Below are 24,999 nucleotides of genomic sequence, written 5' to 3'. Positions count from 1 at the left end.
GCGGCCGCGCTTGCGCGGAGCGGCCCGGGCGCTGTGAGGGCGGTCGGGGCTGTGTGAGAGCGCTCAGGGCTGTGTGAGGGCGATGTCGGGGCTGTGCGAGGGCGGTGTCGGGACTGTGAGGGACGGTCGGGGCCGTGAGGGCGGTGTCGGGGCTGTGCGAGGACGGTCAGGGCTGTGAGGGCGGTCAGAGCTGTGTGAGGGCGGTGTCGGGGCTGTGAGGGCGGTCAGAGCTGTGAGGGCGGTCAGGGCTGTGAGGGCGGTCAGAGCTGTGAGGGCGGTCAGGGCTGTGAGGGACGGTCGGGGCTGTGTGAAGGCGCTCTGAGGGCGGTCAGGGCGCTCTGAGGGCGGTGTGGGGACCCCCTGCCCCTCCCGGAGCTCTCCCTGCCGCCCCAGGCACCGGCCGGTGTCACCAAGTGACAGCACAGCCCGAGCCGGAGGCACCCGCGGCGGTCACCGGCCCTGCACAGCCCTTGGCACAAACCCAGGGTCACGGAGCTGCTCCAGGGCTGGAGCCCCTCTGGAGCCAGACTGGGAGAGCTGGGGTGCTCCCCTGGAGAGGAGAAGCTCCAGGGAGAGCTCAGAGCCCCTGGCAGGGCCTGAAGGGGCTCCAGGAGAGCTGCAGAGGGACTGGGGACAAGGGATGGAGGGACAGGAGCCAGGGAATGGCTGCCAGTGCCAGAGGGCAGGGCTGGGTGGGATCTGGGCAATGAGGAATTGTTCCCTGGCAGGGTGGGCAGGGGCTGGGATGGAATTCCCAGAGCAGCTGGGGCTGCCCCTGGATCCCTGGCAGTGCCCAAGGCCAGGCTGGACACTGGGGCTGGAGCAGCCTGGCACAGGGGAAGGTGTCCCTGCCATGGCAGGGTGGCACTGGGTGGGATTTAAGGTCCCTCCAGCCCAAACCATTCCATGATTCTGTGATTGTCTGGGAAGGGAGGAATCTCTCTTTAGCTGCAGTTTGTCCATTTGTGAAATGTCCAATTGAATGCTGCAGTGAACATTAAATGCAGTGTGAGTGTTACAGCCCCTGAACTGGGGCTTGGGCTCAGCTCCGTTTTGCCAGCCACAAGTTCTGACCACAAGCTCAGAGAGCTCCTCTTCTGGTTTTTTTTGTGTCGTATTTACCATGGGCCAGCTGCAGGCTTGGGGAGGTAAAGTCAGGTGTTCACCTTTCACTTCCCACCCCTCAGCGGGCAGACCAATGTTTTCAGAGAGGAGGATTTGAAACTGGTGGGCAAAGGTCTGTGCCCTCAACATCCTGGCTGTTATAATCAGGACAGGCTTTGCTTTTTAGGGAGAACACAGACTGACTTTTGGATAGAAATGTTCCTCACTGCTGCTGCCTGTTGTGCCATGGGGTGCTGCGTGTCTGCTGCTCTTCAGATCCCAGAATCCCAGGATGGGTGAGGTTGGGAGGGCCCACAGTGCGACACACCCAGGGACAGGCAGGGCCAGGCAGGGCTGACGCCCCTCTCAGCTGGGGCTCCGCTCCAGGGGAGCCCTTCCTGCTCCCTCAGGGCTTCCTCTCAGGGTTTGTGTTCCAGCCCCTCTCCAGCCTGGCTGTCCCCTCTGGATGTGCTCAGTGTCCCAAGGTCCTTCCCAGACTGAGGGGACAGAGCTGCGCACAGCACTCCAGCTGTGCCAGGGCAGGGACAGAGTGACCTCCCTGCTCCTGGGAGACACAGGGCCAGACACAGGGACACCAGGGACACCAGGGACCCACCCAGGGACACACCCAGGGACACACCCAGGGACACCAGGGCCAGCCAGGGCTGGGGCTCCTCCCCAGGCTGAGCAGCCCCAGCTCCCCCGGCCTCTCCCGGGCACGGGGAGGCTCCAGGCCCCGGACTGCTGAGCCTGTAGAGATCCATCCCGGGCTCCAGCAGCGTGCGGGGCGTTGCTGAGGCACGCTCAGCCTCACAGGGCTGTCACCTCCTGCCCCAGCAGCTGATAAGGAAACGTGATTATGGCATTTCTTTATGTAACCACACCTCAGGGTCACCATTTTGAACCGAAACTGCTGAACCAGTCTGGCACTGCTAGAAACATTTTATAACCTAGTAAATGTTTGCAGTTTGTCTTCTGCTGAGTTTGAATGCAACTTCCTCACCGATGTCAGAAGAAAGGAGCAGAAGCTGGTGCTGCCCAGCCTGTGAGGAGAGCAGAGCTATCTGCAGAGCACAGGCGGCCGGGGGGGACACTGTGTGTCCCTGTGGCCATTGATGTCTGTCCCAAAACGCTCCTGTGATGGAGGAAACGAGGCCTGCTGGAGTTTGGGCTCTGCTGGGTTTATTTCTGTTGGCTGGCAGACAATGAAGACATAATTTGGTGGTTTCTTCTCATGTCAGCCCTGGAACAGGATGAAAGCAGCAAATACAGCGCTTCACTGTGTGAGAAGTGTAGGAGCAGTGGTCCAGGAAGGAAGGACCTCAGGGAGCCCAAGGAGGGATCACATCTATCTACCCTTCCCAAGGGATTTGTGTAACATCCCCCTTCTCAGGCAACATCACCTGTGGGGTTTTTTGTTTGTTTCATCATTAGAAAACTTTCCTTGTCTCTGTTTTGTTGCAGTCCTGTAGCTGCTCTCAGCTCCCTCAGGAACACAGAGCACAGGTGATTCATCCCCTGCCCTCAGAAGCCTTTCCCATTTCTTAGCACTCTCATTACTCTGCCATCAGACTCCTTTCCCCAGACCACCAAACAACATCTCCTGTGTGTTCCTTGTCCTCCTCCTGACTCCCCAGCCCTGCTCACAGCTCAGCAGTGCTGAACAGCAGGAAGGATCATCTTTTGGGTCAGGCATTGGAATGATTTCCCCAGGGAGGTTTGGAGTCTCTGTCTCTGAAGGTGTCCCAGAGGTGTCTGGATGTGGCCTTGGGGACAGGGTTTGGGGTGATGCTGGTGCTGAGGTGGGACTGGATGATCCCAGAGGGCTCTTCCAGCCTTGGTGATGCTGGGATTAGGTTTGGAAGGACAGGAGTGTCCTAGGTGGCATTGACCAGGCTGAAAGAATAAGGAAAGCCTGGCATAAACCTCTTTTAACAGCCTGTGTGCCTTCCAAATGTGTAATTTTGAGCACATCTGCAAGTTCCATCTTCATGGAGAACATTTTGAATCCAGACTGGGTTGGGCTGGGAGGGAGGGACCCCAAATCCCACCCAGTGCCACCCAGCTCTCCTGAAGCCCCTTCAGGCCCTGCCAGGGGCTCTGAGCTCTCCCTGGAGCTTCTCCTCTCCAGGCTGGAATTTCTCAGAGATCAGTGAGTTCTGCCCTGTTCAGGGGAGCTCCAGAGCCCGGGTTCACCCCTGGGTCAGCAGGGCTGAGAACCCAACCCACTGCAAACCCTCTTGTCAGGCCCCTCACCCAGATGGGAGAACCTCTGAGGAACTGTAACATGGCTTCAAAACCTGCCACAGACCCAGAGGGGCAGAGAGGAGGGGGTGGAAGTTAGAGAGGAGAGTTGAGTGACTGCTGGCAGAGCTGTTGGGGAAATGGAAGAAGTTGTTCAGCAGGTTCTTTGGTGCTTTCTGCAGCGGGGAGCCCTGGGGTTGGTGATGCTCATCGGTGATGCTGGAGTGAGGATTTCCCCTCTCAGGTGTCCCCAGGGCCTTCTCTTCTGTCTCTGTGATGCCACCATCATTGCATGCCCTCGGTGTCTGCAGTAATGGCCCGAGGGAATGCACAATGAACTTCAGGAACTCCAGTCCCTAAGGAAGGAATATTTCCAGGACATTGCTCACAGGTGGCCCAAAGCCTGTGGATTATTCACAGCTCTTCTGTAAAGCAGCTTTTTGCAGGCCTGCTTTCCACAGCAGTACAATCCCAAGGGAAGAGCCTTGCTCTGCACCCCACTTATTCAATAATAATTTTCTAGGATGATGAATCCTAGAAAATGACATTTTGCCAGGTGATAAGGGATCTTTCCCAGTCTGGAAAAAAAAAAGGCATGAAGTTACAAGCACAAGTGTTTCTGGTTAAGAATCAATTTAAAAGCTTTTCTAGAGCTTGGTATGGATTTTTCTGAAAGCCTCTCTGGCTCTGCTGTTCAGCTGGACTCCTTCTGGATTGGGGGGACCTGCTGGGCAGGGAAGACCCCAAAGTTCCCAACAGGGAGAGATAAAAATGTGGAGCAGGGGGGTGGCTGTGTCCCTGACCCCTGGGTGCTCCCGGGCTCCTCTTTGTCCCTCCCCTCCTGGTGTTCTCTGAACTGCTCCTTTCTGCCTTCCCTCTTTGCCCTCTCCTGGAATCTGCTTGCTGACCACGAGCTCAGACTCTCCTCCTTCAGTTTTCCCCACTTCCTATTCCTGAATCATTCCACTTTTCTTTGCATTTCAGGTCTGAAATCTTTCCCCAAGCACTCCCAGGCCTTCAAGGGCTCTGTTTTGTCTCCGGCTTTGCCAGAACACTCCGGAGCAGAGTGAGCAGCCTCCAGCATCCCTCTGTACTTTCAGTTTACATCAGCACGTGGTCAAAGTTCACCTGATTTATTGATTTGCTGTCATTGCAATGTCCGCAAGCTCAGCTCAAGATGAGCTCTCCAGTGAATTGCTGCTTCCCTCTAAATTATTGCTCCTCCTCTAAATTATTTCTTCCCTGTGGGGCCACCCAGCCCACGTGGGGACAGAGGCTGCCCCTGGTCCCCAGGCCTGGCTCGTGCTGTGACTCACGGGAGCTGTGGCACAGGAAGAGGCCTCTCACCCACAAAAGCTTTCCTGGGTGTGGGGCAGGAAGATTTCTGCAGCAAGCCAAAGTGCACTGCAGCCTGAACAAACACATCTGGGTTGATTTTAGCAGCCTGGAAGTGTCCAAGGCCGTGGGGCAGGGACACCTTCCCCTGTGCCAGGCTGCTCCAGCCCCAGTGTCCAGCCTGGCCTTGGGCACTGCCAGGGATCCAGGGGCAGCCCCAGCTGCTCTGGGCACCCTGTGCCATGATGTCCTTGCAGACACTTGTCCTGCTTCCATCTGAACTCCCAACACCCCTGAGCAGCCCTGGCTGTCATCTCTGCCCTGGTTTGCCTCAGCAGTGAGCCTGCACTGAAGTGGCACAGCCTTATCTCTGCCTTATCAGCCTCTGCAGAGCCAGCAGCTGCATTCCAGTAACCCACTGTCCTGTGCAGAGCAGCTCCAGGAGCACGGAGGGAGAGGCAGGGATCTCCAGCCCCTCCTCAGATCCATGTGCAGTGGGCATTTTGCCACTCTAAAAACCAAAATAAAAGGGGAGAAAAGGGGGGAAAAGAAAATATAGAAAGAAGCTGTGGGAGGAGGGACAGGGAACACACAGGGAGCTGGGCTGGTTCCTTGGAGTGGTGATCCAGACACAGGATCAGCATTCCCAGAGCAGCCTTGGGGAGAGGGGCACAAAAGCACCAATGAAACAAAATACTTTGAAAAAAAAATTCAATTCAATAAATTCCATATTCCCCATGAAAGAATGTGACCAAAATTAAAAAGTGCAGAAAAACCAGGTACAGATTCCATAGAATCCCAGAATCCCAAATCCCTGGGGCTGGCACAGCCCTGCCAGCCCATGGAGCCCCAGCTGTGCCCCATGGCCACCTTGTCCCCAGCCCAGAGCACTCAGTGCCACCCCCAGGGGACACCTGCAGGGATGGGCACTGCAAAGCTCCCTGGGCAGCCCCTGCCAAGGCCTGAGCACCCTTTCCATGGGCAAATTCCTGCTGCTGTCCCAGCTGAGCCTGCCCTGGCCCAGCCTGAGGCCGTTCCCTCTGCTCCTGTCCCTGTTCCCTGGACTGTCCCCTCCTGGCAGGACTTGGGGACACTGGGAAGGTCCCCCTGAGCCTCCTCTGAGGGGAGCTGGGAGATGAAAATGGATGGAATCAATTCCTGATTTCTTCCTGCAAGCACTCCCAAAAAGGAGATCTTTACCCATCAAGTAACAAACCCCCAAAACCGTGCAATTCCCACGCCACGCTGAGACACAACTTCACTGCTGGAAGGTTCCCTTTGGTGACAGAGTTTAATTTCTCACTCTCTGACGCAGTGGCACAAACCCAGCCCGTGCCCCGCTCCTGCCCCAGGGCTGGGGACAGCCCTTACCCCCCTGTGCAGGTGGGGCTGCGTGTGGAGCAGGGAGTCACAGCTCCCTGGATTTTTAACATTAACAATACACATCAGCAGATAATTAAAACGAACCTAATTTAATTCCCACTTCAGCTGCCAAGTTTCCCACAGACATCAGTTCATCCCACCCTAAAAACGTCACAACTTTGCATCAGGGAAGAATAAATTCCATAGAAAGATGATTCCCATGGGGATACCCTTAAAAACACATCATTTCTCATTAGGAAAAAATAAACCAGATCAGGTCTTTGCTTACAAAATACTATTTTCTTTTATAAACGTTTTGATTACTTTTTGCAATAAATAGTTCATCAAAGTTAAATTAATTAGCATTATATATAAATATGACATTTCCTTTTTAGTGTCATAATCAGTGCCAGAATTGCTACAACACCTCAGGGAGCCACAGCCACCAGTGGCAAAAGTTATGGATCTTTTAATTCCTCATTTAGAGCCCAGTTTCTTGTACTTAAAAAAATAAAATGATTCTGTCAAAAGTCTGTGACCCCGTGTTTGGCTGTGGGGTTTTCCTGCTGGGGAACAGCAGTGAGATAAACCCAAAAGTCCTTTTGCTTCTCCTTTTCCAAGGAAGAATGAGGAGATTTAGGCTTCTCCTGAGGCTGCTCCCACTCCTGAGTCGGAGTCTCCTGGTGCAGAGTCCTGAGGGAGCTCTGGTGTCCCCTCATCCCCAGGCCCTTCAGGGAGGGTTTGGGGTTGCTCTGGAATCACTGTCAGCTTGTCACAAACCAGGAGCTCTTCTCGAGGAGGGAAAGGCTGCGGAGCACTGGGGGGCTTGCTCAGGAACTGGAAACAAAGAGGAAGTGAGGATTAGGTCTCTCCAGCTGCCCCATCCTGTTTGCTCAGAAACACTGGGATTATTAAACAACACTGGGATTGTTCTGCACACATCAAGTGGCTTTCTCAGGCCTTACAATTCCCACAGGGCCAACAGTGTCGTACCCTCCCTAAAACCCTGTTCCAGGCTTGGGAGCAAGATGGAAGTGCTTCTCAAGAATAACCCCAGGGCTCAGAGTCTTGTTTGGGACAGAAAATTAAAAGAATAATCAAAGTTTTGATTGGGAACAAACACCAAATGGTAACTGGGCTGTAGGGGAAGAGAGATTTGTCAAGAACCCTCCCCTCCGGCACTGGCAGCCATTCCCTGGCTCCTGTCCCTCCATCCCTTGTCCCCAGTCCCTCTGCAGCTCTCCTGGAGCCCTTCAGGCCCTGCCAGGCCACAATGAGGCCACCCCAGAGCCTTTCCTTCCCCAGGCTGAGCAATCCCAGCTGTGCCAGCCTTTCCTCACAGAGCTGCTCCATCCCTCTGCTCACCCCAGTGCCCTCAGACGAAACAATTCTGAGCTGAGTTTGGAATGAGAAACCAGCTGCTGTCAGGAGTGCTGTGCAAGGGAGGTACAAAAGTCAGCACAGATATCTTCACTGTCAGACCCTTTCCCACCAAACTGGGATTGGGAATGTTGTGGCCCAAACCTGCCACTGAAACATTCCCCTAGTGAAAGCACTGCCTTGGCCAAAGCACATTTTGGGGAGGCACAGCTGCCTTTGATTCCTGGGCCAGCACCAGCCCAAAGCTCTCCCTGTCTTTAGAGGCACCTGGAGCAAAGGAGCCTCGAGCACGTCCTGTGTGGATCTGGTGCTGCTGGCCTGGCTGCTGAGCTCCAGCATCTGCAAACCAAGGGAGGCAGGGACAGGCACAGGGAATGGCTGCCAGTGCCAGAGGGCAGGGCTGGATGGGATCTGGGCAATGAGGAATTGTTCCCTGGCAGGGTGGGCAGGGGCTGGGATGGAATTCCCAGAGCAGCTGGGGCTGCCCCTGGATCCCTGGCAGTGCCCAAGGCCAGGCTGGACACTGGGGCTGGAGCAGCCTGGCACAGGGGAAGGTGTCCCTGCCCTGGCAGGGTGGCACTGGGTGGGCTCTGAGGTCCCTCCCAGCCATCCCAGTGTGATTCCATGATCTCCAGCTGCCGGGTTACCGTTGTGGGTGGTCTGCTCACAGAGCTCCCTGCTCAGCTGCCCTGCCTTGTTCCACTCGGGAACCAGCGCCTGCACTCGCACACAGTACACTGTCCATGGCTCCAGCTGGGCCAGCACCTCAGAGCTGTGCCTGGTGTCCAGCTCAGCCACCTGCAAACACAAAAACACGACACATGGAAGAGTGGGAGGTCAGAGACCCTGCTGTGGGATTAGCTAAGGAGCAACCAAGCATTTGCAATTACAACTGTACTGAATTACAATCACAATTACTTACTGTACAACCATCCACACCACTGACCTTTGGGCTGTTTCCAGCAGCACTAACGAAGTTTTAGGCTAATGAGGGATGATAAATGAGATCTGGTGGCAGCCAGAAACTGTCACCCAACCAAGTGAGATCAGCTAGGAGCACAGCTACACACAAACACCATCTAACTGCAGAGGGAGCAAGTGGGATGGAGGAACAGCACAAGAGGAAAAGGCTTGTGCCAGGGGAGTTTGAGATTAGGAAACATTTTTTAACATTTTTTAAACTCCAGGAGAGTTTTAGATTAGGGACATTATGAAAAATTCCTTCACTGAAAAGCTGTTGAGCCCTGGTACAGGCTGCCCAGAGAAACGGTGCAGCCCCCACCCCTGGAAGTGTTAAAAAATGTGTAGATGTGGCACTTGGGGACATGGGTTAGTGGTGAGCACGGGCTGCTGGGCTAATGGCAGGAACTGATGACCACTGAGGGCTCTTCCAGCCTCCCCAACTCTGTGATTCTGTGATCTGTCATCTAGGCAAAACCAAAAAAAATAAAGGAATAAAATATTTCTGGGAGCTGTGAGTGGCTGAGCAGATGAATTTGCTGTTCAGGATCAGTTATGTCCCTGGAACTGCAGAGCATGCCTCGAGAGGAACAGGAGACTCTCCAGGCAGGTTTCAATCCTGGAGAAGCACCCACCTCACAAAGAACCTGTGCAGTTCCCAGGCTCTGCCTGCTGCCTCTTGGATCCCCAGGGAATGTCCCAGACTTGCACTTGGAAGTGCTGCAGGCACAGACTCCAAGTGCAGTTTGTTCCTCTGGTGATTGCACTGAGAGCACCCCAGGTGCAGGAACACCTGCATCCCTCAGGAGCCTGGGAGAGGAAAAGCAGGCTGCTGGGTGGGAAGTGCTGGCCCCTGATTTCTGGAACTGAATGGCAAAGCACTGTGCAGGTAACAGATGCAAATCAGAATTACACCTGGTGGAGTCCATTACATAAAACTGCACTGATGGACAAAGCACTCATTAATTGGGATGGGGTCTGCTGGACAGAGGCTTCCTGTTTGCCTGAAACACAGGCCAAAAGGCTCTAATTAATACATTACTAATGATCTTTCTCCATGCACTGTGCATGGAGGAGCACAACTGCCTGTGGAAGAGGCTGTCCCTGAGAAGGAGAAAAGGAACTGCAGTGGATACAAACTGCAGAGCTGCACGTGGCCACAGTGAATAAAAGCCTTAGGCATTTTTAGTATTTTGGGGGGTTAAAAAGCCCAAAGTCCCACTGAGAGGGAAAAAAACCTGAGTTGTTTATAATTATGCAAAGAGAAAATTCTGTCCATGCTGCTGTTTAACTACACAGCTCCTGCATTTACTTTGAGTCCCAGCTGTAGTGAACAGACCTGATTAACTGCAATTAGTAGGGATCCATTTTTACTCTTAGAATCACAGAATCCCAGACTGAGTTGGGATGGGAAGGACCTTAAATCCCAGCCAGTGCCACCCTGCCCTGGCAGGGACACCTTCCCCTGTGCCAGGCTGCTCCAGCCCCAGTGTCCAGCCTGGCCTTGGGCACTGCCAGGGATCCAGGGGCAGCCCCAGCTGCTCTGGGAATTCCATCCCAGCCCCTGCCCACCCTGCCAGGGAACAATTCCTCATTGCCCAGATCCCATCCAGCCCTGCCCTCTGGCACTGGCAGCCATTCCCTGGCTCCTGTCCCTCCATCCCTTGTCCCCAGTCCCTCTGCAGCTCTCCTGGAGCCCCTTCAGGCCCTGCCAGGGGCTCTGAGCTCTCCCTGCAGCTTCTCCTCTCCAGGGGAGCACCCCAGCTCTCCCAGCCTGGCTCCAGAGCTCTGTAACCTGTGCCACACCCTCCAGGAGCTCCCAGGACATTCCCAGGATGGCATTTTCCAGGAAGAGCACAGATGAAGGTCAGGGAAGCAGCATACCTGGGAAGCAGAGGCCGGGTCTGTGTCTCTGCTGCCCCTCTTCCAGTAGAGGATCCTGTACCTCCAGGAGCCGTAGTAGAGCCTCAGGGGCCACCGGTCCTGCTCGTGCTCTGCAAAGGGCCCCGACACATCCACGTGCAGCGCCCCCGAGTCCGACCTGAGCCGCACCTCGGGGGCACCGATGGTGGCTGGGAGGGGAGAGGAGAGGAGAGGAGAGGAGAGGAGGGAAGGGAAGGGAAGGGAAGGGAGAAGAGAAAAGGAGAAGATAAGAGAAGAGAGAGAAGAGAAGAGAAGAGAAGAGAAGAGAAGAGAAGAGAAGAGAAGAGAAGAGAAGAGAAGAGAAAGAGAAAGAGAAAGAGAAAGAGAAGAGAAGAGAAGAGAAGAGAAGAGAAGAGAAGATTCAGCTGGACATTCTCACACAGCCCAAAAGTCACCTTTTAAATCATGCATTAGAAAGAAGTAGTTTCTTTTCCTGGGTCACACATAAATTAATGCTTTCCTCACATAACTGCTCTGCAATGGGATTTTATTTTTGCAGTTGCATTTTTTGCACCAGGTACCAATGCAAGTCCCATTCCCACACCCTCTAAATTAACCCAGTTCCCTTTTGCCAGCCGTGGTGGCTCCAGGAGAGGAAGGACCATTTCCACGGCTGTCACTCACTTCCCCTTCTGGGCCAAACTGCCATAACATCTGTCTGTCCTGAGCAGACCCCCTAGAAAAGTGTTTTGTTGGGGGCTTTGTGGGTTTTGATCATGAGCAGCTTGAAAAATGAAAACATTTGAATTATTTCTGCCTCGTGCAATCAAGACTTCTTGGCTGAAAATTAACTTTTCTATGTGAGAGTGGGGTTTTTTTGAAGTAAGAAAAAATAGAAATTATTTTTTTTGCCTGGCAAAGCAATGAATAAGGAAGTAACTGAATTTATATACAGGCAGTCTGGCTCCTTGAAGACAACTTCTCCCTGTCTGGAAAATAGAAATGTTCCTTATTTTAGAAGAAAATGATGCTTTGTCTGAAAATCTCCTCCAAAGAGGTGATCAATACTATGACAGTGACCCGACTCTGCTTTCTGTCAGTGCTACAACTAAGATTTTATGTATTATGTAATTAAATGTATTGAATTATGGAATTAATAATCAAATGTATTTAATGATAAAATAGAAATGTTCCTTATTTTAAGAGAAAATGATGCTTTGTCTGAAAATCTCCTCCAAAGAGGTGATCAATACTATGACAGGGAACTACTCTGCTTTCTGTCAGTGCTACAACTAAGATTTTATAATTCAATGTAATTAAATTTATTTAGTTGGGTAATTAATGATAAAATGTAATTAAATGATAAAATAGAAAATAAAAATGTTCCTCATTTTAAGAGAAAACGATGCTTTGTTTGAAAATCTCCTCCAAAGAGGTGATCAATACTATGACAGGGAACTACTCTGCTTTCTGTCAGTGTTACAACTAAGATTTTATAGTTCAGTGTTGTTGGAACCCTGGAACTGAGAATTCCAGACTCTCTGTGCTGCCAGGCACTGACCCCCAGGAGAATAAAATAGAAAATAAAAATGTTCCTCATTTTAAGAGAAAACGATGCTTTGTTTGAAAATCTCCTCCAAAGAGGTGATCAATACTATGACAGTGAACAACTCTGCTGTCAGTGTTACAACCAAGATTTTATAGTTCAATGTTGTTGGAACCCTGGCTGCTGAGAATTCCAGACTCTGTGCTGCCAGGCACTGACCCCCAGGAGAACACTGGACTGACCTGCGGGCCTGGAGAAGCTTCCAGAATGGAATGACAGAACTGGGATTGTGGCTGTGCAGTTTGGATAGAAGTGTGTGATATCACAGGGTGGAAAACTCAGAGTTTAAGGGTTTAGAATGCAGTAACAGATATAAAGCAAGATGGAGGGTTTAGGGTGGAGGCTGCTCCTTCTTTACCTTCTTCTCCACGGGTTTGGGTGGTTTTGTGTCATTGGATAAAGCCCACATTGTGGGCACGGTGGTTGGTTATTGGGTTAAAAGTGGAAATAATTTAGGTATCACTTCTTAATTGGGTAGTTTAGCCTTAAAAGACCTTGTAGAGAAAGACAGTGAGCCATTTTGTACCTTGTTAGTGAAATACTGCAGAACTCACTGCTGTGAGGCTGTAACACAGATAAGAAAACATAAACATCTAAGCCTGAAATCGCATCTCGAGTGCCTTCAATCCTGACCTCGACAGAGGTAGAAAAAAGAAGCCAAGAACCAGCACAGCGTAATTAAATGACAAAATACTCTTTATCCTCTAGCTTCTCTCCCAGAGCAGGCAGTACTTTGGGAAGAACAGGGAAAGGCTCACTGTCATCCATGGGCTTGAAGGTGAGGGTGACCCAGGGGGAGTGCAGCTGGCCCGCCTCGGCCCGCAGGCGCAGCACGTAGCTGCCGTAGGGTGACAGCGAGGACACGTCACACTGGGGCAGCCTCAGGTCTGTCCTCAGGGTCTCATAGGTGTCCCCAGGGTAGTAGATGCTGCAGGGGACAGAAACAGATGGTAATTCCAACTGCCTAAAGGGCTTTAAGGTAGCAAAGCTGTTAATGCAAGCAGTTTGCACTTGTGGGTGTAAAAATGTTTCCCCTGTGTGTAAGACTCACACTAGGGATTTTACACCCATCTATAAATCCATGATAAACTTAATGATAAACATAAGGATTAAATTATGAACTTAAGAATTAAAATTCCAACTCTGTAAAAAATGCCCATTTCCTGGCAGGGTCCCAAGAGTGCACTCAGCAGACAGGAGTTCAGAGAACCAGCAAACACTCAGCCAGTGCCACAGCAGGGCACTGCTGTCCCAGGGGGACTCTGCTCAGAGCTGTCTCCAGGATTTGCACAAGAGGAAAAGCCAGAGAAAACAGGGCTGGGAAGTGACCAGGAGCTGCTCATGGAACAGAACCACAGAGGGTGTGGGATAAAGGGACCCTAAATCCCACCCAGTGCCAGCCCTGCTATGGCAGGGACACCTTCCACCATCCCAGGCTGCTCCAAGCCCCAGTGTCCAACCCGGCCTTGATCAATACATGATTTAATAGATTATATTTAATATATTTTATTATTTCTGCTCTGCATCAACAGCCTGCCCAGAAATGTACTGATCAAGGGACCATGGCTACAGAACCCAGAAAAATCTTCTCTCAACTAAGCATGAAGAGAAGGCTCTGGGCGAGGCTTAGAGCTCCTTCCAGTGCCTGGAGGGGCTTCTAAAGAAGAGGGAGAGAGAATTTTTATATGGGCAGAGAGTGCCAGGAGCCAGGGAATGGCTGCCAGTGCCAGAGGGCAGGGCTGGATGGGACCTGGGCAATGAGGAATTGTTCCCTGGCAGGGTCTGAGAGATCAGGGAAGGACAAACACTCAGCACAACCAGGTCTCTTCAATCACAGAAGGGAAAAACCACACACAGAGCCAATAACTCCCAGTGTTAGAATGTGTCTGTGGTTCCAAAACAAACAGGACAAAGCTGCCTTGGGTGTGAATGCCCAGGAAATGCCTCTGCCCTGTCCAGCAGCTCAGCAGAGAAGCCTCTCACAAGCTGAAATGAAGGAACAGCTCCTGGGACAGCAAAGTCCCTGAAATAAAGGGACAGGCTGTGCTCTGCAGAGGACACAAGTCCCAGGCACACAGAGCTGCAGGGTGTGAATGAAAACCAGCCCAGCCCAGCCCCACCTCTTGGACTGGACAGTGTAGGTGAGGTTCCCTCTGGAGAACCTTGGTGCATCCCACTGCAAGGTGCTGTGAAGGTTGACTGAAGTAATTCTCACGTTCCGGGGCTCTGGGACCATTCCAGAAGCTGTGGGAGCAATCAGAACCAACATCTCAGTGTTTGCTCCAGCACTTGTCACTCATCCTAAATTTAAGTGCAGCCTCTGCCTTGCCTTTGGTGCGTATTCAAAACCAGAGCCCGATTAAATTAAATTTAAATCCTGATGCCTCTCCTGCCTCCTTATGCAACAAAACAAATTACTGGCACCAGTGGCTTCCAGTAAGTGCTTGTGACACCGACATTCTTGTGCATGACTGAGCTGGTGCTGCCCAGCACTCGGGGCATGAACTCTCCCTCAGACTGTCAAACCCCAGTTTTTCTAAGCAGCACTGTGGGAATAACAAGGGCGTGGGGATTGATAAACTTCAGCACCTCTGAAGGTAAGAGAGTTATTATATATAATTAAATGTAATTAAGTATCATTAATCAGCATTATTCACAAGTGACAAAACTCCAGTTGTTTTCCTTTCTTGGAACTGAATAAAAGAAACCCTAAACTAGTGTAAAGCATCAATGAAAAGCCCATTACTGTTATGATTTAATTATTCTTACATAATTGTAGGTATTGAGACCAAAATAGCAAAGATTCCAGCCCATTACTGCACCACCAATGAGCAATGCAAACAAACCCTGCCAGAGCAGAGCAGAGCAGTGCTTAAATGTCAGGCACACCCGATGAGAGACTGTAAAATAAATAACACATTTTGCATGTCTGTGGTTCACAGAATCATCAGGGCTGGAAGAGACCTTAAAGGTCACCCTGTGTCACCCCAGCAGCCCATATCACCCCTGAGCTGTGTCCCCAGCTGATGCAGAAACAAATGAAATTCCTGTGTCAGTCACCCCCCTCTGGCAGGCAAGAGTTTAAAATCTGAACCTGGCTTAAACAAAACCGGTTTCAGACACTGGTCCTGGAGTGTAACCCTTGCACCCAACAAATAAATCAAACACAGTGCACATCACAAATACACAAGTTCAAATCACAGGTGGGTTTGGGCTGGGAGGGCCCTCAAATCCCAGCCAGTGCCACCCTGCCATGGCAGGGACACCTTCCCCTGTGCCAGGCTGCTCCAGCCCCAGTGTCCAGCCTGGCCTTGGGCACTGCCAGGATCCAGGGGCAGCCCCAGCTGCTCTGGGAATTCCATCCCAGCCCCTGCCCACCCTGCCAGGGAACAATTCCTCATTGCCCAGATCCCATCCAGCCCTGCCCTCTGGCACTGGCAGCCACTCCCCTTGATCCTGGCATTCCACCCCTTGTCCAAAGTCCCTCTGATTTCTCTCGGAGCACTGCCCCTGCTCTGAAGATGAGGTCTGAGGCAGACATGCAAATTCCCAGGAAAAATCACATTTCCTTGCCAGGCTCCCTTCCCTCACAGTGCTGCCTACCTGAGGAGCCTCCAGGTAAATTGCTTCATTGGGCACTGTGGATCCGAAGAGATGAGGAAATATTTCTGGGGTTTCAGTTTTGTGCACAGCCCTCCCAGCTCATGGAGCCCCAGCTGTGCCCCATGGCCACCTTGTCCCCAGCCCAGAGCACTCAGTGCCACCCCCAGGGGACACCTGCAGGGATGGGCACTGCAAAGCTCCCTGGGCAGCCCCTGCCAAGGCCTGAGCACCCTTTCCATGGGCAAATTCCTGCTGCTGTCCCAGCTGAGCCTGCCCTGGCCCAGCCTGAGGCCGTTCCCTCTGCTCCTGTCCCTGTTTCCCGGCTGTTCCCCCTACAGACAGCGGCACGGGGCTCTCTGGCCGCGGTTTCTCCCCCACGCCCGCCTTTCCTCGCCCGGACCTGCAGTGTCCCTCTCCCGGCAGCACCGGCCCCGTTTTCTAGCACAGACTGAGCCCTGGGCCAATAACACCCACAGAGCCGGGCGGGCTGGCCCCGCTGTCCCTTCAGGGCACTCCCGGGGCCGCTCGGTTCCTCACGGCCCCCGAGGAGCCGCGCCGGGCTCGGGGCAGTGCGGTGGCGCCGCCGCCTCAGGCGCCCCTCGCTGCCGCTCCCCCCGAGGGCACCGCCGCTCGCCGTGCCCGCGGCCAGGCGGCACCAGGAGCTCGCTCCGTTCCTCCGTCCCTCCGCGGTGGACTCACCCAGGAGCAGCAGCCCGCTGCAGAGCGCGGCCCGCAGCGCGGCGGCCATGGCGGCTCCCTCAGCCGCGGCGGGGCCGCCGCGCCATGGCAGCGGGAGCGGGGCCGCCCCGGCACCCCGAACCCTTCCGCTTCCTCACAGGGCGGAGCGGGCTGCGGGCACGGCGGCGGCCCCGGAGCTGAGGGCTCCCCTTCACACGCCGGTTCTGTTCCACCCTCACACGCCGGCTCCCTTTCCCCCTCACACGCCGGCTCTGTTCCCCCTCACACGCCGGCTCTCTTTCCTCTCACATGCCGGTTCTGTTCCTTCTGTTCTCCCTCACACGCCGGCTCTTTCCCCCTCACACACTGCGGCTGCTCACGGCGGGGATTTTAAATGTCACAATAAAATTTTAATATGAATCAGTAACTGTACAAAATTATACAAAAATAAATTCAAGAAGTGTATTAATGCCTCGATCTGCTCTTTTGTCAGCTGAGTATTCCCATCTGTGCCCCCATTATTCCACTTGATCAGCATTCTCTGTACAAATACAGCATCCAGCCAGCAGAACAGGTTTCACTGTAAATCCAGTAAGAGAGATAAAGAATAAAAAAACTGTAAAAGTGGCCTGGATGGGAGACCAGCCTTCCCCTGTGCCAGGCTGCTCCAGCCCCAGTGTCCAGCCTGGCCTTGGGCACTGCCAGGGATCCAGGGGCAGCCCCAGCTGCTCTGGGAATTCCATCCCAGCCCCTGCCCACCCTGCCAGGGAACAATTCCTCATTGCCCAGATCCCATCCAGCCCTGCCCTCTGGCACTGGCAGCCATTCCCTGGCTCCTGTCCCTGCAGGCCTTGGAAATTGTCTCTCCCCACCCTCACAGGGAAAAATTTCTAATCCAAAAGTGCCCTCTGTCAGTTTGAAGCCATTCCCTCTTGTCCTGTCCCTCCATCCCTTGTCCAAAGCCCCACCTTTGGAGGCCCTTTAGGCACAGAAGGGGCTCCAAGGTCTCTCTGGATCCTTCTCCAGACAAACACCCCCAGCTCTTTCGGCAGGAGCCCACACTCACAGGATATTAATGAAAGGACAAGATCTGTGTGTTCAGTCCAGAAATAAGAGTTGAACAACACTGATTCCTATGTTATAAAGTAAAAGCAGTTCTCCCTTCTTCATCTCCTCATGTACCCCGTTACTTGCTCTGTGTCTGAGTCCAAAGAGTCGCTTTCCTCAGAGCAGCAGGAGGAGTTTTGCCACTCATGGAAGTCAGAACAAGGTGCTCCCTGCTCACTTCCCGTGTCCTCCAGCAGCTTTTCCTCCAGAGCATGAGCACAGTGCCAGTCACCTGCATCCTCCCGGGCTGGGGGAGCAGCTGCAGGGCTGTGCCCGTCCTGCTCCAGGGTTCCCAGCAGCACCGTGTGCAGGCTGATGGTGAAGCACTCATTGTCCCCCTGGGGCTCACAGCTGTCCCCAGACAGAGGGCTCAGGAACTCGCTCCTCGTGTCCCTGTCCCCTTCAGGGTGTCCCTGGGGCTCCTGTGGCTCAGCAGCTGGCGTGTCCCCAGCCTGGCTGCTGCTGTGCTCACAGGTGCTGCTCACTGAGTACTGCCCCAGGCTGCTGGGGGTGTCACAGCCCTGGGGGACACTGCCCCTGCCCAGCCTGCCCCGCCTCGTGTAGTTGTGGTCATACAGGGCACTGCTGTCACTGTCACTGTCAGTGTCATCACTGGCACTGCCTCTGCAGCCCCTGGCCTTGCTTTTCACCTCTCTGGGGATGATCTCCACAGAGGCCACTGTTTCTGACTCAGACACCCAAGGGGAGTAGGCCAACTTCCTGATGCATGCCTGGAAGAGTAAAAGGAATTAAACCAATCAGCCACTTTTGCACATCTGCATACAACACCATGAAAAAAAACCCAAATAACCTCCAGCCACGAGGCCGTCAAACAAATGATTCCTTCTGTGCCACAGTTTGGGCTTTTTCAGCAGAGTTCAGGGTATCTAGGATCATTCCTTCTTTTCCATTCCTGAACATCACAGAACCCCTGAAAGGTTTTGAGTGGGAAGGGATCTTAAAAAGTCATCCACATTCCAATCCCCTGTCAGGGCAGGGACACCTTCCCCTGTGCCAGGCTGCTCCAGCCCCAGTGTCCAGCCTGGCCTTGGGCACTGCCAGGGATCCAGGGGCAGCCCCAGCTGCTCTGGGAATTCCATCCCAGCCCCTGCCCACCCTGCCAGGGTGAGCTGAGTCTCGTCACTCTCACAACTCTTGCAGTCACTTTTATCAAGGCTGAGCAGTTCTAATGTCCTTTAGAAATTATCTTTTGAAGCAATTTGCACCATTTTAACATCCCAAGCCCTGTCTTCCCTCTGCACTTCAGAGGATTATTCAATATTTGAAGCATTCATTATGTTGACAATAAAAAATAAATAAACCTTAGACACTCCTTAGTAATGTGTTCAGCAATTGTTGAGATGTGAAAGTGACACAGCAAAGGACAGAACATGAGGAAAAAGTCTTCGAAAAAAGTGATACCCATCTGCTCTGGGTATGTTTGTAGAAAATGAAAAATATTTATGCTGAAAAACCCTAAAGAATTAAATGTCAAAGAAGTCAGAGACTGTAAAAAATAAAACAAGCAAGAAAAGATAAAAGATGGAAACAAGAAATCTTGTTATTTGTGATTGAATTTAAATAGAGAATTTCATTCACAAATAACTGTGCCACTAAAGTTCGATCTATGGAAATAAAAAACTGGCTCCGGGCTGGCTCCCTCTGTGCTTGATCACAGAGAAAGTCCAAGAGAGATTATTTTATTACTATTAAACAGTGGAACAACTTCTCCTCCAGTCTCTCCTCACAGGGCAGCTTCTCCAGCCCTCTGCTCATCCCCTGGCCCCGCTCTGGGCCACACCTTCCATGCCCTGTGGGGACCAGAACTGGGTGGAATATTCCCTGAGCATGGTGGGATGATCCCCTCCATTAGTAACTTGTCACAGAAATAGCAAGAAATAGTTTTGAATATTTGTTCTGAAGATCAGACAAAACTTAGCAGCATCTTTGCCTGAGGTAAACTGCAAATACAAACATTCTGTGCTCTTACAGAACTTGTACCTAAAGCACAGGATTGGAAGTTCCAGCTGTTAGACTTGCCCCTGGCAGCCAGAAAGGGCAGAGCTGAGAGCTGTTACATACCAAGGTCTGAGGAAGGGAAAACTTCGGGAGGATAAAACCTGCTGTATGCACACACTTCAGGACTGCAGCAATTATCAGTGAAACACAGACAGCACCTGCCACTGCAGCTTCGTGATACCCTGCAGAGAAAAAAAATCAAATAAACACACATGGAGGAAGTGTCCCACCACATTTCAGATGTCACAGCCACAACGGCGATTAGGAATCACCAATAATTATGGTTAGAAGGGACCTGTGAAAGTCAATTTCAAAACAAAACCAAATCCCAAATCAGCTCCAGGAATTACAAAAGAAGTGACTCCATCTTTCTGCAGACCTAGTGGAGATCTGTATGGCTCAGAGGATTGCCAAGAGATTTGTTGCCCCAAAGTGCTGGGGTTTTATATTTCACTCCTAAATACCCACAATGGTTCTCTCTTGGAATGTTTCTCTCTGCAGGGAGCGGCTGGGGCTGGGCCAGGAGGGATTTAGGGTGGATTTTAGGGAAAGGCTCTTCCCCAGAGGCTGCTGGCACTGCCCAGGCTGCCCAGGGAATGGGCACGGCCCCGAGGCTGCCAGAGCTCCAGGAGCCTTTGGCCAGCGCTGCCAGGGATGCCCAGGCTGGGCTTGGGGGGCTCTGGGCAGGGCAGGGGTGGCACTGGGGGGTCCCTGGGGGTCCCTTCAGCTGAGGACATTCCATGACTCTGTGATCACTTGTTTTTTAGGACTGAACTGTAAATGTCCCTGCACCAAAAGAACACTTTGCACACCCAGCCCAGCCCCCCTGCCCCACAGCTCCATTACCTTGCTGAGCCTCCGAGTCTGTAGTGACACATTTCCAGGGGGAGGGGACAGAATTCTTGTTCAGGGATGCAGTGACCCCCACAGACACACAGTAATTCCTGCTGGGATACAACTCCTCAATGACAATACTAAACACCTCTGCAGTGGTTCTCTGCCGTGGCCTCTGCCATGAAAAGCAATGGTTTGAAGTCAGTGACTGGCTGAAAAGAGCCCCTGCTCACCCCTGCAGACCTGCACCCTGCAGTGAAAGCAAGCTCAGATTCTGCTGGCCATGGTCTCTCTTTTCTTCTAAGAAATCTATTTCTATCTTTTCTTTTGCTTCTATCCACATATTTGTTTTTGGGAACCTGTTAACCATCAGAGCCATTTCATGCCCTCTGTGTTCCTCCCCTAAAGCACAACTATTCCCAAATTTCCTGACCTTGTGCTCTCCATCCTGTGATTTCAGGGTGATATCAAAATCCATCTCTTCATAGATATCAATTAAAGACAGCAGCTTCCCCTTGTTTCTGAAGTGAGAGGATGGCAGCTTTATGGTGACATTGAGGCAATTTGGACAGGAAGTGATAGTCACTTCTGGTGGTCCCAGAATTGCTGTTGGAAAACAAGAAAGAGGAAAAAATGATAGAAAAAAACCACATTTTATCCAGCACCAATTCCATTTCTGTGATGCACACAGAGCTGGCTCAGCACACTCCAGAGAGGTCACTGCTGTAAATCCACAAGGCCGTGCAACATTTAACTTCCACAGCCAGACCATCATTTCCCACATGGCCAGACTTTAAAGGAAAAGGAGTGGAAGGAAGAAACAGAAAGGGAATAGAGGTTTTGCTCCAGCTTCAGAGATGTGATCTTTGTATCTACACGAGATTAAAGCTGAGGTTAAAGTACAGAATACAATCCTGGAATGGGTTGGGTTGGAAAGGACCTCAGAGCCCCTCACAGTGCCACCCTGCCATGGCAGGGACACCTTCCCCTGTGCCAGGCTGCTCCAGCCCCAGTGTCCAGCCTGGCCTTGGGCACTGCCAGGGATCCAGGGGCAGCCACAGCTGCTCTGGGCACCCTGTGCCAGGGCCTGCCCACCCTGCCAGGGAACAATTCCTCATTGCCAATATGCATTTAACCCTGCCCTCCTTCAGCTGAAAGCCTTCCCCCTTTTCCTGTCCTCTTTATTAAACCAGCTGCTGAGGGACTGCAGGGCTCCTCCTCAGGATGCTCTCCTTCAGTTTTCCTTGTCCCACTCTCCTCATTCCCTACAGTGTTCCCTCACTTCTGACTCTGGAAGGGGACACAGCAGCTGCCTCTGCTGAGCTCAGAGGAAACATCAGCAGTTCATCCTCCACAGCTCTCCAGCTGTTCCTCAACATCTGTTAGCTCCAAACTCTATTTTAAGCAGAGCCAAGGGTGAAGCCACCTCTGGCAATAAAGACAAATATCTTCAGCAGGGAAAAGGGCAGATTGATTGTTTGTCCATCAGTCTCTTCCCTACACCTGGTGCAGACCTGGCACTTTTTAACTCAACATTCACCATTTGAACACACTATTTGAACAATACAAATGTTGTTCTTTAAGTTATGTACCTTATACAGTCAAGAGATTTTTACTTGGTGTTTGTCAATGCACAGCTGTATTTCCTTTATAATTATAATGTATTTATTTCAAAACCAGAGCCTCATTCCTTTATCAGAGCTACTAATCAGGACTACTCATTTTAGAAACTTATGCATGTACTTAAGGCTTTGTAACAGATATATGAAATACCACATACAAATAGCCACCAACACAGTCACTGTGGAGTCTTACAGCAAAGGCAGCAGAACATCATTCAGGCATCAGCTGCTAATGAAAACTACAAAAAGAAGAGATGCAGAGAGAGAACTTACTGTCAGTGAGTGGCACAAAACGCAGCACAGAAGAATTGAGCACCTGAGCTCCTCCAATGCTCTGAACAAGTGCAGAATACTCAGTGGATGTGTCCTTGAACTCCTCTGTCAGCTCACAGGAGAGCTGGGCAATGCCTGAGCACTGCTGAGCACTCATCCAGCTCTGGCTTCTGCAGAGAAGAGCAAAACAGTCTCAATTCTCTGATGTCAGAAGGCATGGGAGTGTGAGGACACCATTTCTCAGGAAAAAAAAAAAAAAACAACAAAAACAAACAAACAAAAAACAAACAAACAAAAATACCCCCCCAAAAAAAATACCCCCCCCCAAAAAAAAAAAAAAAACCACAAACACCCCAAAAAACCCAGAAAACAAACAAAAAAAAACCTAAGAAAAAAACCCCAAGAAAACAGAGAAAAATCTCAGCCTTACTATTTTCACAGAATCCCCAAATCAGTGAGGATTCTGGCACAGCCCTCCCAGCCCAGGCAGTGCCAGCTGTGCCCCATGGCCACCTTGTCCCCAGCCCAGAGCACTCAGTGCCACCTCCAGGGGAGGGATGGGCACTGCAAAGCTCCCTCCTCTTTGGGTCAATAGACAGTAAAAGCAGAATTTGTGCCTTATTTTGTGTGACTTGCCTGCGGTCTCTGTAGAGAACGTTGTAGGATGCTGGCACAGCTGGGTCATGGTCTGCCTGCCAGGACAAAATGTGCTGGAAATTGTGGGAGTCCATCTGGAGGTTGTAAGGAAGCCCCTCCAAAGTTCTTTCTAGAAAGGAAAAAATAACAAAATCCCAGCCCCCAACAAACAACTCTGAGTTTTGCAACCATTCTAATAAATAAACCCATTTAGAGCAGCTCAGGATTTGCCCCAAAAAGCAGCCACAGGGGAGAGCTCAGCACAACAGACACAGCAATGCAAAGCACTGTGCACATGGATTACATTTCTCTCAATTCTTTCTCCAAAAAGCATGAAGTTCCAAAATGATGATTGGTGAGGATGTGCAAGCTATGAAATGTGTTAGGAAAAGCATTTTAAAGATGGTAACACTCTTACCAGGCTGGCTGCAAACAGCTGTAGACAGAAAGGTGAGGCACACTGGAAAGTGAAACTCTGTGTTAATGCATTGGTGCAGCCACAGGACCTGACTTGTATTGCAAGTATTCATTTGCAACAATTGGGTTCACCCCAGTACTCCCTGGTGGAACTGTTACTTTCTTTCACACCTTCCTAGACTTTCCTACACTTCCCTCTTTCCAGAGCCTGGGAGAAGTGTCCATGAACCTGGGGCTCTGAGGAGGAGCTGGGTCCTGGATCCCTATGCTGCTCCCTCCATGTGATGTTCAAGACTCAGTGTCAGCAAAAGCACCCAAGATGTTCTCATCAAATGATGTCTCAGAGGACTCTGACTGTATTTCAAACACCTTTTCAAGCCATCCCAAGAATTTTAGAACTGATCTGGGAAAATATTCCATTATTGCTTGACTCACCCTCATGGATCCCAGAATGGTTTGTGTTGGAAGGGACCTTAAAGCCCACCCAGTGCCACCCCTGCCATGGCAGGGACACCTTCCACTGTCCCAGGCTGCTCCAAGCTGGCTTTGGGCTCTGCCAGGGATAGCCACAGCTTCCCTGGCAATCCTGCCATTCCAGAGGTTCCTACATCTTCCTGTAAAACCTCCCCAGGAGGCTGTGATCCACCCTGGCTCTCACTGCACCCAGGATTCTTTTCCTTGACCGACCCAGCTTCTCATTGCTCCCATCTTTTCAACACAGTGCTTCAAAACACTTGAAGTTTTTGTTCTGACTCTTTTTTTTCTCAAGAACCTTCAGCCTCCCTTCTGCTTTGAGGGCAACAAGGAGAAACTTCCTGTTCTTGTTTTAAGGCACTTTGTGGTCATGCCTCTGACTCAGGAGATGCTGACTCCCACACTCAGTTGGCCAAAGCAGTCACTACTTTAATTCCAAACATGTCTTCTCTGTTTGACATGAATTCCATGGGAAAATCTGGGGAGTTCCTTCCTTGTCTTCCCTAAAACTCTCTTTTGTCTTGACCTGTTGTGTTAAAAAGATGTGCCACAGTCAGCATGACTGAAAAGAGAAGAGAAATCTGGGCCTTGAACTAGAAAATTTAAACAATCTTTATGGAAATCCACAAATAATGGGTTTAACTGCAGCTAAATGCAGAACAATGGATTTCTAATGAGGTAGGAGATCACCCATTTGAAAAAAAACATCCAGTGGGGATAAATAAAGCAATATTTTAACTCCTATTATTATTATCTGAACACAAGCTCAGATTTGTAATAAATTGTGTCTGCTGAATTGCTGCTGTATTCCAGTTAGCATTATTTGATTTTTCAATGCCTCCTCTCTACCCAAACCAAATTCCTTTCCGTTCACAGCTCAAACTGCCTCTGAACTTTGTTTCAACAAACAAATTTAGCAAAGGAAGTTGAACAGTTGCAAAACTGTTTGTGTTACACTCTTACAAAGGAGACACAGCCAAGACAAATATCTGAGAACAAGTAACTGGGAAGATTCAGCCTGGGGAAATACACATGGTCTGGGAACTGCATGGGGAATCTTCTTCAGCATCTTGGCCAATTTGAGCTTCTACTGCCCCTGGCAGTGTCCCAGATCAGGCTGGACAGGGGCTGGGAGCAGCCTGGGGCAGGGGAAGGTGTCCCTGCCCTGGCAGGATGGATGGGCTTGCAGGTCCCTCCCAGCCCAAACCACTCTGGGGTTCTGGGATGATGATCTGACCTTTTTACAGAATTAAAGGATCCTAACCTAACAAACTCCCTTCTCACAAGTACAGCTCAGCCAAACTGAGCTTGCTTCACCTGCTAAGCCAGAAACTGAGGAGTGCTGGAAAAACTCAGAATAAAAAATAAAAACCCTCATATCTAACTGAGAGTTTCTGAATGTGCAGGGAGGCAGAACCATGGAATGGAATGGCCTGGACTGGAAGGGACCTCAAATCCCACCCAGTGCCACCCCTGCCATGG

General features: G+C 51.3%; 1 protein-coding gene across 5 annotated transcripts; it reads right to left on the bottom strand.

Moving 5' to 3' along the window:
• Positions 1-5,955: 5,955 nt before the first annotated feature.
• Positions 5,956-23,502, bottom strand: LOC121356327 (interleukin-10 receptor subunit beta-like). Of its 5 annotated transcripts, none has more exons than XR_005955541.1 (8): positions 23,045-23,501; positions 22,627-22,756; positions 21,991-22,160; positions 20,529-20,701; positions 20,108-20,270; positions 19,325-19,443; positions 13,975-14,098; positions 10,329-10,457 (listed from the first exon to the last, which is right to left on the bottom strand). XR_005955541.1 is itself a non-coding variant. In XM_041472603.1 (7 exons), the coding sequence occupies exons 1-7, from the start codon at positions 23,154-23,156 to the stop codon at positions 12,756-12,758; spliced, it is 894 nt and encodes a 297-aa protein (XP_041328537.1). In that variant the 5' UTR covers positions 23,157-23,502; the 3' UTR covers positions 12,619-12,755. The 5 variants fall into 5 exon arrangements, 3 of the variants coding, with proteins under 3 accessions (XP_041328538.1, XP_041328537.1, XP_041328536.1); XR_005955540.1 differs by lacking the exon at positions 10,329-10,457 and adding an exon at positions 12,647-12,782 and having other exon boundaries at positions 23,045-23,500; XM_041472603.1 differs by lacking the exons at positions 10,329-10,457; positions 13,975-14,098 and adding an exon at positions 12,619-12,782 and having other exon boundaries at positions 23,045-23,502.
• Between the last annotated feature and the right edge of the window lie 1,497 nt (positions 23,503-24,999).

Source organism: Pyrgilauda ruficollis, unplaced genomic scaffold (genome assembly GCF_017590135.1).
Source record: "Pyrgilauda ruficollis isolate IOZ18807 unplaced genomic scaffold, ASM1759013v1 scaffold294, whole genome shotgun sequence".
NCBI classification, from domain to species: domain Eukaryota; kingdom Metazoa; phylum Chordata; class Aves; order Passeriformes; family Passeridae; genus Pyrgilauda; species Pyrgilauda ruficollis.
Note: the sequence above shows the minus strand (reverse complement) of the source record. Positions and strands in the feature narration are given on the sequence as shown.